At 36.8% G+C, this 13,727-nt stretch overlaps 2 protein-coding genes across 2 annotated transcripts in view; both read left to right on the top strand.

Annotated features, from left to right (window-relative positions):
• Positions 1–243: 243 nt before the first annotated feature.
• LOC129281380 (UPF0728 protein C10orf53 homolog) lies at positions 244–4,281 on the top strand. The gene is made up of 3 exons (XM_054917322.2): positions 244–476; positions 1,480–1,599; positions 2,491–4,281. Exons 1-3 carry the CDS (start codon positions 383–385, stop codon positions 2,553–2,555), a joined length of 279 nt encoding a protein of 92 aa, XP_054773297.2. The 5' UTR covers positions 244–382; the 3' UTR covers positions 2,556–4,281.
• A 2,880-nt stretch (positions 4,282–7,161) lies between these two features.
• The window catches only part of LOC129281646 (Golgi-specific brefeldin A-resistance guanine nucleotide exchange factor 1-like), a 55,622-nt gene continuing 49,056 nt past the window's right edge, over positions 7,162–13,727 (top strand). Inside the window, exon 1 of the mRNA XM_064112888.1 lies at positions 7,162–7,261. The gene's annotated coding sequence lies outside the window, so the exon portion shown is untranslated. The remainder of the gene's footprint in view (positions 7,262–13,727) is intronic.

The raw sequence follows: 13,727 nt of genomic DNA, 5'->3' as shown, positions 1-13,727 counted from the left end.
GGCGTATGTTTCATGCTTTTGGTTGAAATGATGACATATGATACGAACCACGTACGATTACAATTTCTTAATATTTTGCGTATTTGTGGGTCCATTTTATAAGAATCAAAATTTGAAGCTTATAAAAAGACAAGGAGTAACTAAATAAAATCATAAGCAACATAATTATTTCGCAAAGACCGTCGCAAAAACAATGAGACTTTATTTTGATCTCCACGGCGTATTTTGTTTTCCATTGGATACACTTACGCGCTGGCTATCACAAGATGGCGCTCTAACTTTAAAGCACTGGGTCGTCTCCGTTGACAACAACAACGCCGACATTCGACAAGTTGAGAAATTACTTCAATCAAAAAGGACAATTTTATTCGATGTTGCAAAGATGCCTGAAAATGCTATTGTGACCCTTAGGTATGGACCATATCGATCCTGTGGTGTTGTAGCTCACAGAACACAGCGATTGGAGGGTTTACGAGGTAATATTTTTAAGTTCAGTCCCGTATGTAAGAAATATTGTTAGTAGACTATTAGGATGGGGGTCGGGTGTCCGGACACTTTATATTTTTAAAGCCTTCTTTTTTGTCTTTGGATTACACTAAAAATACGAAATCAATAGTTGTAATCATCTTCTATTTGGTTCTTTATAATAACTCCTGACATTTTGTACTAAAAATTGATAAAACTTCCCTTGTAAATTGTTCCAAATGACTTTCTAAAATTGATCGTCCGGACACACAACCTGTCCGGACACACAACAACTGGGTATACTATTAGGCGTTGCCGTTGTTCATCATGATCAGAACTGAATCATGAGAGATGAGACTTGAGTTGAGACAGATTGACTCAAACACTGCATGTTTTGTGTTGGAACCATCTCTTGACTTAAGTCTTCTTATCTAGATTATATGATGGTGGTGCCGTGGTGGTGGACCCAAGCCCCCATTTGTAAATTGTAAATTTGAAAATTGAAGCACCATTTTTTGTATTCAATAAATTATTGAATAATATATTTTTTTAGAGAGAATTATAGTTATAATAAATAGCTTGCTTTACTTTCACAATATTCTCGTTTATTATCTTGGATTCAATAACTTGCATTTGTTGACTTTATGATTTCCAAGTTTTAGTAAAAACTTTTACATGAATATACCGTAGTCGTGATTTGATTTGTTGGGAAATACAGCTTTAAAATTATGTATACCCAGTGGTTGTGTGTCCGGACGGGTTGGGTGTCCGGACACATGACTTTTACTCTCAATTTTGAAAAGTTTACAAGCAATGTCTTTAATTCTTTTTAGCACAGAATATAAGAAAATATTATAAAGAACAAATATTGATGGTGAAAAAAAACTATTCAACCTATATTTTTGGTTTATTCCTGAGATAAAAACAAGGCTTCATTTCTGTTACGTGTCCGGACACCCAACCCCCTTTTTGTAATTGAGTTAATCCATGATCTTCCTTTTAATCCGTCTTTAGCCCTACTGGAGTCAGATGGACACGCTGTAGAGTTTGAAGAGATTGAGGACTGGGATTTCGTGGAGCTCATTGTTAATGGAGAAAAAATTTACCAGTGTAATATCAAGGATCTGGATTTTGGTAAGTGTCCAACATCCCCACTCCAAATTTCAAATGTCATTGAGGTATATTATTAGTTCTAAAATTTTGAGAAAAATCTAATATCATTTGATTTAATTCTTTAAAAAAATCCGTTTACAAAATATATTAGAAACTTGAACCCATGATAAACAAAGAGAAAGAAAGAGAAATCTATAAAGTGAAAACATAAAAAGGAAAAAGTGTTGCCAGGGCTAGTTAAATCAAAGCTTTGAAGCCCATCTAAAACTTTGGTAAGGGGTCAGTAATGAGAATTAGACTTTAGTGTCATCTAGCATCCCCCCTAAAAAAGTGTAGCAGTCATTGCATGTGTTTTCAGCATTTTTCATCCATTAGAGTTTGAATTGGGCAACAAGCACCCTTTCTCTGCAATGATTTTTTTGTAATTTAAAATAGTTCTTTAGCACTTTACAGATTGAATTGTTGGATATAAATAATAATAAATAAATGAATAAATAAAGGATTTGTATAGCGCACGTATCCACCTTGCTAGGTGCTCAAGGCGCTCCTATATTACCCCGGCGGCTAAGCTAGTGTACCGATTCTGGTGCGCACAGCTTTTTGAGGAATTATTTCCTGCCGGTACCCATTTACCTCACCTGGGTCGAGTGCAGCATAGTGTGGATAATTACTTGCTGAAGTAAAACATGCCATGGCTAGGATTCGAACCTGCGAACCTCTGTTTAAAAGGCGAGAGTCAGAAACAGACCACGATGATGTTTGATATTAGAAAGCTACTGACAAAGATTACATCCTGAAATATTCAACTTAGGCAAAGTTACCTGTTTGTATTGCTTTAGGACTGAAAAATGGAAAATATTTTTTAATATTGATTTATTTTTGTACCTTTTGCTGTATTCTTTCATGTTTCAGGAGGAGATGGAAGGTTGGATGATCTCTGCAAGAATGCCCTGACAGCAGTGAAGGAAGCTTTCTGAACATTTTAGGAAAATAATATAAAACTTGCAAATGGACCTCTTTCTGTTAAGAAAATTGATATGATCTCTATTTTGAGGAGATCACGAGCCTTACATATCTCTCACATATCTTCTTTGATAGACCATCACGGAATTTAAAGCAAATGCAAGTCAACAATGTCATCCAAAGAGCATCTAATGGAAATATATGTATAATATGAAACTTTATCTATGTAAATAAATTTGTGTACATATTTTGCTATAAAATTGCAATATCTTACTTTGTAAATGTCTGTAAAAAAAAAAAAGAAATCAACAGCGAGAATTGAAAACCAGCACTGTGCATGGCATTATGGGTAGAATTGTGCCTTTTCCTTTGTGTATGTAGATTTCAAAAGGGCAGTCTTTAAATTTCATACTCTTGTAAAGAAAAAAAAAAGTATAATTATGTTGATTGAAGTTGAAGCCCATCAAGTGGAGCGTTGTGGCCCAGTGGATTAGTCTCCGGACTTTGAAACAGAGGGTCGTGGGTTCGAATCCCAGCCATGGCGTAATTTCCTTCAGCAAGAAATTTATCCACATTGTGCTGCACTCGACCCAGGTGAGGTGAATGGGTACCCGGTAGGAAGAAATTCCTCGAATGCTCGAGCGCCCGATAGAGGTAGCCGTGCTAAAGCCGGGGTAATAATAGCAGGGCCCGCTGGGAGAACAGTTTTCGGAACTGAAGTGGCTACCCTGGGTAAATATGCCGCTATTATTATTATTATTATCAAAAGAATGTCATGTATTGCATTGTTTAGGGTTGTTTCCTATATTTCACAGTTGTGTGTGTATGTGGGTGTGTGTGTGTGGGAGGGGGTGTTCTTATGACAAGGAACAACCTAAAAAGGTCAACACTCCAAAAGGGTCACTTTTATTATTAAAAAAGAATTGGAAAGTGTAAAAATTTATGGGGAGGGGGTATTCATTTTGAAAAGGGTTTAATTATCAATTTAGCTGCTAAATTTATTATTTTTGTTAATGAATGAACCAAGAGGATGGATGTTCGGGTGTGCTTTTGTGTGTGATGATGACGATGTTTCTTGGTGGGTGTGTCTGTGTGTGAATGTGCATATTTCGATTTTCCCCCTCTTCATCACTGTATTTTTTGGAGGCTTCTTATTTTCAAGTGTAAACTTTTTGTTGCCCTCCTTTTCTTGTAATGATATTTCCATATATGAATGTACAATTTGATGATATTTTAATCATTATCAAGAATAAGTTAAAAAGGGCATTCTTAATGTACTTTTGGTTCAAGGGGGATGGGGTGAGGAGGGCCAGACATTGATTAACATTCGAGTGCAAAAAAAAGAAGGATATTTGCCACAATTGGAATCGTTATTTGAAATATATGTAGTTATTTGTTAACTATTTGGATCACAATTTGCTTCTTTATATATACCTGTGATCCAGTTGTTTATAATGATTATGTGTCAATTTTTTGATAAATTTATAAAAGTACCTACTTTAGGCCCCATTACATAAAAACTGACTAGTAATGGTTTCTATCCTATCAATTTGTCACATTGGTTGAGCATTGTTATTACAAGCATTTTTCACAGACAAATATTTGATTGATATTTATCTGTATATTGTTTTTTTTTGTACTTGTCTTTTTATGTAAGTAAAATTGGCTTGTAAGCAATTTTCTAAGTTACTAAGTTAGTACAATTTATTGAAAAAAAATACAAAGACTGAATTATGTAAATCTATTGTTATAATTCTCTTCTTTGTGTATTTATCAGAGGGAAATTCATCTTTTATAATAACATGATTTATAATAATAATAATGATAATATGCAACATTTATATAGCGCTTCATACAAATGTTTCTAAGCGCTGCATACTATTTTGTGAAAGGAGGTAAATGAGGAATATGATAAAAAATAGTGAGGGAAATTTCAGAACTTTTTCAATAAATAATAGGTTTTTATGGTGCTTTTAAATTAATATTGCTTCTTCCCTTTTCCCCTTTTCATTATTAGAATGGATGTATATGGAGGAATGAAAGTGATATATAACCCAACCTAACTTTGTTCATATATGTATGTAAAGCAAGTGTTTACAGAGAGGGTTAGGGGGAAGGAGAGAGAGAGAGAGGGGGTAAAGCGAGTGATTACAGAGAGTGGGGAAATGGGAAATTGTGAGTGAGAGGGGGAAGGAGAGAGAGGGAGAGGAGAAGAGGAGTGCATTTTGTAAGTGATGTCCTGCATTAAGCTAAAGAAAAGGAAAACCTTGTATTGGATTTTCGCCTATTGCCTTTATTAATTCAGGAAGGGACACGAGGATATGCCCGTATCATACATTTTGTTTTCCAAAGTTTTTTTCTGCATTTTTCCCCTGGAGTTGATTTCCTTTTCTTTGTTATGTAGGCTCTTATGGTAAATTACCAACTGTTTATTGCAAACTCGTCCACTCATCACATATTCTACCTTCATTTAGTCTAATCCATTCCGTCCATAGACATTTCATCTTTTGTCCAATTACCATTTGATACAATCATCACTTTGTCTTAATCAAAAGTTCGTCTATGACCATTTTGTCTCATAACCATTTGGTTTAATACCCATTTTCTTTTCATTTATATCGCCCAAATAACACAGAGTCCAATTAGACCAAATAATATGGACTAAATGGCTATTGGACCAATTGCTTATAATTAGACAAAGTGGCAGTTAGACCATGTGGATAGTTGAGGAACTGATGGTAGACCAAATATTAGTAGACGAGATGGTAATTGGACGAATTGGCATTTGACCCGGGGGGGGGGGGCACTTCCATTGACTAGTGGATACCATGCGCGACCATGGGGTCTCGAAAAGCTCCCTAAACAATTAGTGCTTTCCATATTCTAACAATGCACCCCTTAACAAGTATTGGAAACAAAATGATACCCTTGGCAAGTATTCCCTGAATTGAACCCCTAAACAAGTACAGTGAAATTTTCAAAGAACATGTTATGCCTGAAAGGGCATTATTTGGCCTCTCACCTTATATACAGTGCCCTCGGGAAGGCAAAAAAAAAGACCCCTCGTCATGATGTTTTTCTGTGATAACATTACCCTATATGTATGTTTATCCTCTCATTCAAGCGATAAACAGTGTTTTTCGTGAGGGAATTTTCCAACAAACAAATTAATTTCAAGGGAAAGAATTATCTTTACCTTTTTAATACACTACAAAGAAGCCCAACAAAGTAATAATTATAGCCGGAATATATAGATCACAATTCAAGTTTTAGGACTTATAAATGTCATTTTCCAAATATATAACCAAAAATTGCATGCATATAACTTGTAAATAATGATCTGGGGAGTGTTTCATGAAGGACTTGTCGGAAGTTTTATCCAACAAATCCTGTTTTATATCCCACAAATACCATAGAAACAGTGCTTCTCAGCCAATCAGATTCAAGGAAAGTTGTCTTAATTGTCAGATCTGACAACTTAATTGACAGTCGGACAAAAAAGTGATGAAACACTCCCCAGAAACTCCCTTCAAAAGAGTTTTGCTCAACTTATATAACCCGCGAAACACACAGCTTCTTCATGCAAAAACGTAATATGAAGTTTAAAAGTGCGGTTTGCACAATTCTCCTTTTGACATAAGTGTAATTTTTCGCGGCTTTGCTCGAACGAACCCGCCCCTGCCACGTGTAATAAGTTTCATGAAAGTTGAAAACTATAATATATTATGTTATTTAGAGTGCCAGCTACGCTATTTTTTCTTTTATCGTTTCAAGATGATGTCCTTTTTAAAAGAGGAACCCCACACTTTAACTTCGCTCCGCCGCTCCTGTAACTATAAAAGTTTTACTTATTTTCATAATGTTCTATGCACGGCATCCAGTGGTCGGTAGGCCTATGCAGAGAGCCAATTACACTATTTCTTTTCAAACATGAAATAATTAATATTCCAATTTTAGTAAATTTGACAGTTCCGGCGTGAGGCTGCTGAGGCAGTCATCATGTTCACAGAGGAATCAAACCACAAGATGAAATTTAAGAAATAGTGAGTGGGTGATGGCATCGACACCCCCCTTGCATGCATATATACAACCATATTTTTTTTAAAACCAAACTTTAACTAAATTTTTAAAATCTTACATCTAACACTGATTATTTCAAAGCATTTTAGTCTGATTTCATTAAAAAATTATTTATTCAAATCCATGGTTTGGGTACATTTTAACCCCCCCCCCCTCGTATGAGCAAGCAGGGCAATTAAGCCAGGTGTTCACCTTTTAATGACCCTGCCGCGCACCTTTTGATCGAGCTTTTGATGAAGTTCTTCATGAAAGAAATACTTTTATTAAAGTGTTGGTGCAATCAAGGGGATAATCCCCGGTATAATTTCCCGGATAATCTCCCGTTGGTATCATCGTGAGGATCAGGGGGGTCACAACGGGGTCCATAATCCCGTCCCTCTTACCCCTCATAGACACTCCTGATTCCATTCGCTCGATCACTTCAAAGATCATCCCTGTCAAAAAGAAATTAAACACGTTTTATTGATAGATGAAAACTCTTCTTCGTGGCAAGGAAGAGCTACGCAGCTATTGTATTGTGTTTTGGCACCAGTCTTATCTACGTCACATTGTTATACACATGCGCACCACGTCATTCTGCTGCAGTTTTTGCCGGCGACTATTTTTAATTTCACCATATTTTGCCGTTTTGTGAGAGCTGGTGAGTATATTTTTTAAAGATAAATTGCAGTTATGTTCCTTACACTGTGGTTAATGTAGAATAATTGAAATCTTTCCTTGAATTGGTTTATGCGATGGGTGAAATGACATTTTTTTTATCGGGTTGTGGGTGGGTACTGAATCAATGTTTATTTCATTTGGCTTCTATTTTGTAAGAGAGAGCTATGCATGCTGTATGCATGCACTGTGCGTGTAGTGTGTGTTGAGCTAGCTGTGCTGCTGAAATGTGGATGTGTCAACTCGATGACAATGTGTGTGACTGAGTTTCAATGCAAGTCTGCACACTACACATAGCTTTCATATCATAAATAATGTGTAATAATGTTCTTTCAATTTTCTGTCTTTCTTCGTATAATTAGTCATGGGGAGTTTTTGATTGTAATGCCAATGGGGCCAAATTCGTTACTTATGCCAAGGTGCAAGGTAGGTCACTAGTACTAGTAGACAGGAATGACCGTCGTTTCTGGGGATTTATTCAACAATTTCTGACATTTTACTGTAATCCCCATTTACCGACGGTAGGGTGTACGTGTGTTCTCATTCCCTCCCTTTTGTCAATTCACAGTCCAAAGTTACAATCTAAGGATGTATAACTATAGTATAAACAACAAACTTTTAAAACTTGATATTCCAATATTTAAATACTTTAAACGATATAGATGAAAAAGGCATGAAAAATATACTTTACCGATGTTTAATTAGGTTGAACACGATAAAAATGGTCAAAATGGCAGCCAAACTATAAAATATTTACAAACGAACGTCAACAATCACGAATGTGATATCGATATTGCTTTCGATATTATACGATCTGCTCCATATGCGAACGAAACCGAAGATAAACGATACTAGTTATACTAGTACTAGGACTAGTTATAGTTGCGATATATCGATTCGAGACATTAAGTTAATAACGATAATGACGTCATTCAAGATGGCAACTTGCAAGAAAAACCGTCAGGTCAGGTGAAAATGTCTTAGATGACAGATTTCTCAATCATCCAGAGGATTTTTTTCAATAACTCCGGCCCAAGGTATGCAATTACTTAAGTTATTTATATTTCCCTGATAATGGAAACCATGAAACTTTCAATTTTGCTTAAAAAACAGTTTTAAATCGCGATCTATAAAACGCTAGTTCACTATACGTTGGCTGTAGGTACGGGGCCCCATCCCCTTCAGTCTATGTATGGTGAGTGGAGCCAACGTAGTTCAGCGGAACAACCAAAATACAGAGACTGAAGCTTTTGGTCTAGGTCACTAGGTGGCTGCTAGACCAACATTCGGGGGGAATGGCGGCTGCACGATTGCAAGCCATCTATGTATGAGCAGAAATAAAAAAGATTTAAAAATGTTAAAAAACTCCTCGAAACAGACAGCTGCCAGCTGTCTAGGTGGCTGCCATAATTTCAACTAGATCATGTAGATCTAGACCGTCAAAAAAGGTCAGGACAGGGTTAAAGTTGAATTAAGAAGGGGGTGAGTTTCCATAAATATGGGTTCCACACACAATATATAGTATATATCAGTTGTTCAAACAGATAGCATGTCACAAAAATCCTCTGCCTTCTCAAAATTTTGCTTTGAAAGTCTATGAAATTAGCCACCTGTCAGAGCCCGAGAGACGAGTGTACAGAAAAATCACTCTGAGTGTGACGTCACCGGGGGGAATTTAGTATAAGAGGTGTCCGGATATAATACAGAAGTGCTATGCAGAGAGAGAAAGATGATTTTAGTTTTTGTCTCACCTGCATAGCAGAGTGAGACTATAGGCGCCGCTTTTCCGACGGCGGCGGCGACGGCGACGGCGGCGGCGGCGTCAACACCAAATCTTAACCTGAGGTTAAGTTTTTGAAATGACAGCATAACTTAGAAAGTATATGGACCTAGTTCATGAAACTTGGCCATAAGGTTAATCAAGTATTACTGAACATCCTGCCTGAGTTTCATGTCACATGACCAAGGTCAAAGGTCATTTAGGGTCAATGAACTTAGACCATGTTGGGGGAATCAACATCAAAATCTTAACCTAAGGTTAAGTTTTTGAAATGTCATCATAACTTAGAAAATATATGGACCAAGTTCATGAAACTTATACATAAGGTTAATCAAGTATCACTGAACATCCTGCATGAGTTTCACGTCACATGACCAAGGTCAAAGGTCATTTAGGGTCAATGAACTTTGGCCGAATTGGGGGTATCTGTTGAATTACCATCATAACTTTGAAAGTTTATGGATCTGATTCATGAAACTTGGTCATAATAGTAATCAAGTATTACTGAACATCCTGTGCAAGTTTCAGGTCACATGATCAAGGTCAAAGGTCATTTAGGGTCAATGAACTTTGGCCAAATTGGGGTATTTATTGAATTACAGCCATAAATTTGAAAGTGTGTTGGTCTAGTTCATAAAACTTGGACATAATAGTAATCAAGTATCACTGAACATCCTGTGCGAGTTTCAGGTCACATGATCAAGGTCAAAGGTCATGTAAGGTCAAAGAACTTTGGCCACGTTGGGGGTATTTGTTGAATTGCCATCATATCTCTATAAGTGTATTGGTCTAGTTCATAAAACGTGGAAATAAGAGTAACCAAGTATCACTGAACATCTTGTGCGAGTTATAGTACATGTAGTTTTCAAAATCAGCACTGCTGCTATATTGAATCGCGTGATGCAGGTGAGACGGCCAGAGGCATTCCACTTGTTTTCTCAAAGCAACTCAAATCAAACAAATAGGAATCGTATGTACAAATCTTTACTTTCCCTGTATAAAAAACAGTATGAATAACTATCATGAACTCTTAAATCATGATGTAAGATTGCAAATAGGGAGTTATTGAATGATATTTTCACTATTTCTCATTTATTTTATCACGATGTTCCATCAAGTGAGTAGCTGGAAAGTAATTCCGGCGGCTAGCTCAGCTCTGCGCGCGCTGCACGCCTATACAATACACACAACACCCAGGCATTGAGTGTACTGTACAGTAGTGGTCTGGTACCGGTATGTCGACCCGCAGTTCATGACCATGCAGCGATCCCCTGGCGTCTTTTTCTTCTTTCCTTTTGTCTTTGACTCCATTTTTATATCCTCTGGATCATTTCCACTCATTCCACAGAACAATCTTGAATCAAACGTACTATTCTTCTCGGCCTTCCGAGTTGTTTTCTATATTTAATTACGCTAGAGGTCATCGTCACACATACAAACGCAATTCGCAAGTGAGTTGAAGACAGCAAGAAAGGTATGCGGTATAGTTCGGTAGCTCGACAGCTAGCTGAGCCGGAGCGGGCGGCCGGTCGGCGGGCACAAAGCAATTCCGCAACCAACTGTGTTTTTTGCAAGAGCCGCGTCACACGCGGATAAATATGTCATAATAACACGTCTGCTACGTTATCGACTGGTGAGAAGATCTCGATCAAATTTCATATTATTCGCCTTGAAATTATTCCTTTAGGGTCTATGGTATCATTCTGAGGGAATTTACATATTAGGAATAATAGTATGGCCATAAATATACTTTTAATCATTTCCTCTTTGCAAGTTCTCCGGCTCGCAGATACAACTTCAACTGCAGTTTATTCCATTTATGACTTGTTTCGCCACGGACACAGTCCCGAACGAAAACAAGGCATTAAAATCGTCTAAAATCGCTACAAAGAAGAACAGTTTTAACAATGTAGGGATATATTATTGACTATATGTCTTTGAATAATTATTACTTCCTTTCAGTATCGTTCACATAAAATCAATAGCGATAAAATGAAGTTTTGACACAAAAGTAAATATGAAGGCGTACGTGCATAGTACACAAAACGGCACTGCCTTGTTTACTAACACCGGGGCCGAAAACCCCCCGGTGACGTCACAGTAAAAGAACACCCGTCTCGGTAGGCATTGCAGGAGCGAACTCAGGGAAAATGGGTAGGGATAAATCGTTCAAATTCACTATTTTGAAAAAAGAAAATGGGGGGTCGAATCACCTCTTAGTGTTTGGGGGGTTGTAAGGTTGCTATTAATGTAAATATCTCAATATTTGGAATCGTCTTCTTAATTCAACTTTAAGCTCCGCTGAGACTTCGTCTTGCTCCGCGGCATCCCCTCCGTCAATAGACCGATGACGGCTATTGGGCTCGTAGTGGTGGAGCTCACCGACGCCTTAACTAAAAATTAATGGAGAAAAGGATGCAATTTTGCACCTGCCTGAGCAATTACTCCTAAATTTTTTCTTTTTTCTTTTGACGGGGGGAAAAGGAAGAAACGATGAAGATAAATTTATATCAAATACAATTAGCTTACCACCTTTCAGAAATATATGCTGGAAAATGGCAAATTTTGATGAAAAACACATCAGGATCAGCCATGTTCTTCAATCGCTCAATTGCCGTCAGCTACAACTGCAGCTAAGCGTACAGACGCGCCAACGGATTAGCTGGCACGTTCGTACGCTTCAGACCTTCATTTTTGTGTAGCGCGATCGCGCCGGCGCTCCTACCGCGCTCCTAAAAAAATAAGGATAACAAAAAATCACGCTCCTAAAAAATATAATTAAAATTTTTTTTTTTTAATTGCTAAAATGTCACATTTTACATCATTAAATCCATGAAATGGCCATCTATTTACTCCATAATTCCTTGAAATTATTTTGATTTAGTTGAAAACTATCAGAAAAAGGAAGAATATTCACCTCTTTCCCGACTCTGATTTGAATTTAAACTCAGTAAATATTGTAGTCCCATATCCCATATATATGTAGATTTTCATGGCAACACCATGGAAGTCTACATGTGAGACTACAATATTTACTGAGTATTTTTTTTTTATCAGGAGCGCGATATTTTGTAAACGTATTGACCCAGGCCTAGTTTCACCACAGATTAATTAATAGCTACACAGCTATTGCATATATACATGTACGATGTTAAGAAAAATCTACAATTTATCAAACATGTATTGTATTGAATTGATTTGAGCTCCTCAAGGAGAGCGATTCTGAGGAGCTCAATTGAGCTCCTCAAAAAAATAAGGAGAGCGCTTTATTGAGCTCCACGAAATTATAAATGTGAAGGCCTGACGCTTAGCTGATGATTTAAACTTCCTAATTTATATTTTTAGATCTATTCTTAGATCTGTTGTTGGGTGTTTTTAGGACTGTTATTTTGACATTGAGTTTCATTTAAAGTTCAGTTATTTACTTTAATAATTCAGATCCAGCTCTGGTCATGCTGGTCTTCAGTTCAGCTTTGTTTATGTGATTGATTGAATCCATTTATTTCATTTCGATAAAAAGATATTTACAAAGTATAACATACATGATTATCACATAATATGCCAATATACAAATACATGAAAATATGAAATGAAATAAGAGAACTTAAAGAAAGGCCTTTAAGGCTTTGTGGGTAAATGTTCCCTCAAATACTTATACTACATTGCGTTACAGGCATATAAGAATCTTCAATCTGTTATACCCCACCCCCCTTTAAAAACATTGTTTTTGCAGCTTTGTTTATTTCCTTGAGTATGTTGTCATCATTTCGATAGATTCACAATATGGTGCGCCATCTAGGCTGCAGCGAACAGGCCAAATTTCTAACTTCGTGGTCGACATTGCACGCAGACAGCGCAGAGTGCTAGTGGACTGTAATGTTACTGTGATGCTTTAAGAAATGAGAAAGATTTGGCAAAAAGCGGAGGAAGAATTCACAGAAAACGATCTAAATATGCGACAAAATTTCTCTCCCATCTCCTTGACCCTAGTAAACAGCATATGCAAGCCGGTCGATCCGCGTCGGCCTGCGCTGCATAATCGCACGCATGCTCACACGCAACAGATGTCGACATCTTCCCAATAGATAGATGGAACCAATAGATGGTGCACTGTATTGTGAATCCACCGAAGCCTGAATCCACAAAATTTCTATTTTCGATACAGTCAGATGTCGTCCAAGTCAATTTCCATTTCCCACAACACTATGATTGACATCTAAACAAAATTATTTAAAAGGGTGATTTTTATGGAGTTGAATAAAATGCACATGTACATATATGTACTTTTATAATATCCAGGATGCTATACTAGACTTAAATTGTAGCCAGCCCAATTGCCCACTTTTGCAAATAATTTTTAACTCATTATTTGTCAGTTTATTTTTAGCCAAATAAGCTAACTAATTTTTAGTTCAAATTTTTTTACCGAGATTTACTCTCCAATATCTTATTAAGCAATCACCTGAATTTCATCTATGTTGGGCATCTTTCATATACATTCAACTGCATGCTAGCATAAATTTTCATTGCTTTATTTTAGTCTCATCAAATTACAGCAAAGACAAAATCTGATTGAGAATTTGAACAGTGATGTCGAGTTTTTAGATCAAAGTCAAAATAGAGCTTTTCCTGTGCCTGATATGAGTGAAACTTACGTGGATGACTTGTA

Source organism: Lytechinus pictus, chromosome 18 (assembly GCF_037042905.1).
Source record: "Lytechinus pictus isolate F3 Inbred chromosome 18, Lp3.0, whole genome shotgun sequence".
In the NCBI taxonomy this organism is placed as follows: Eukaryota; Metazoa; Echinodermata; class Echinoidea; order Temnopleuroida; family Toxopneustidae; genus Lytechinus; species Lytechinus pictus.
The sequence above is the reverse complement of the archived record's forward strand: the minus strand, read 5'-3'. Positions and strand labels throughout refer to the sequence as shown.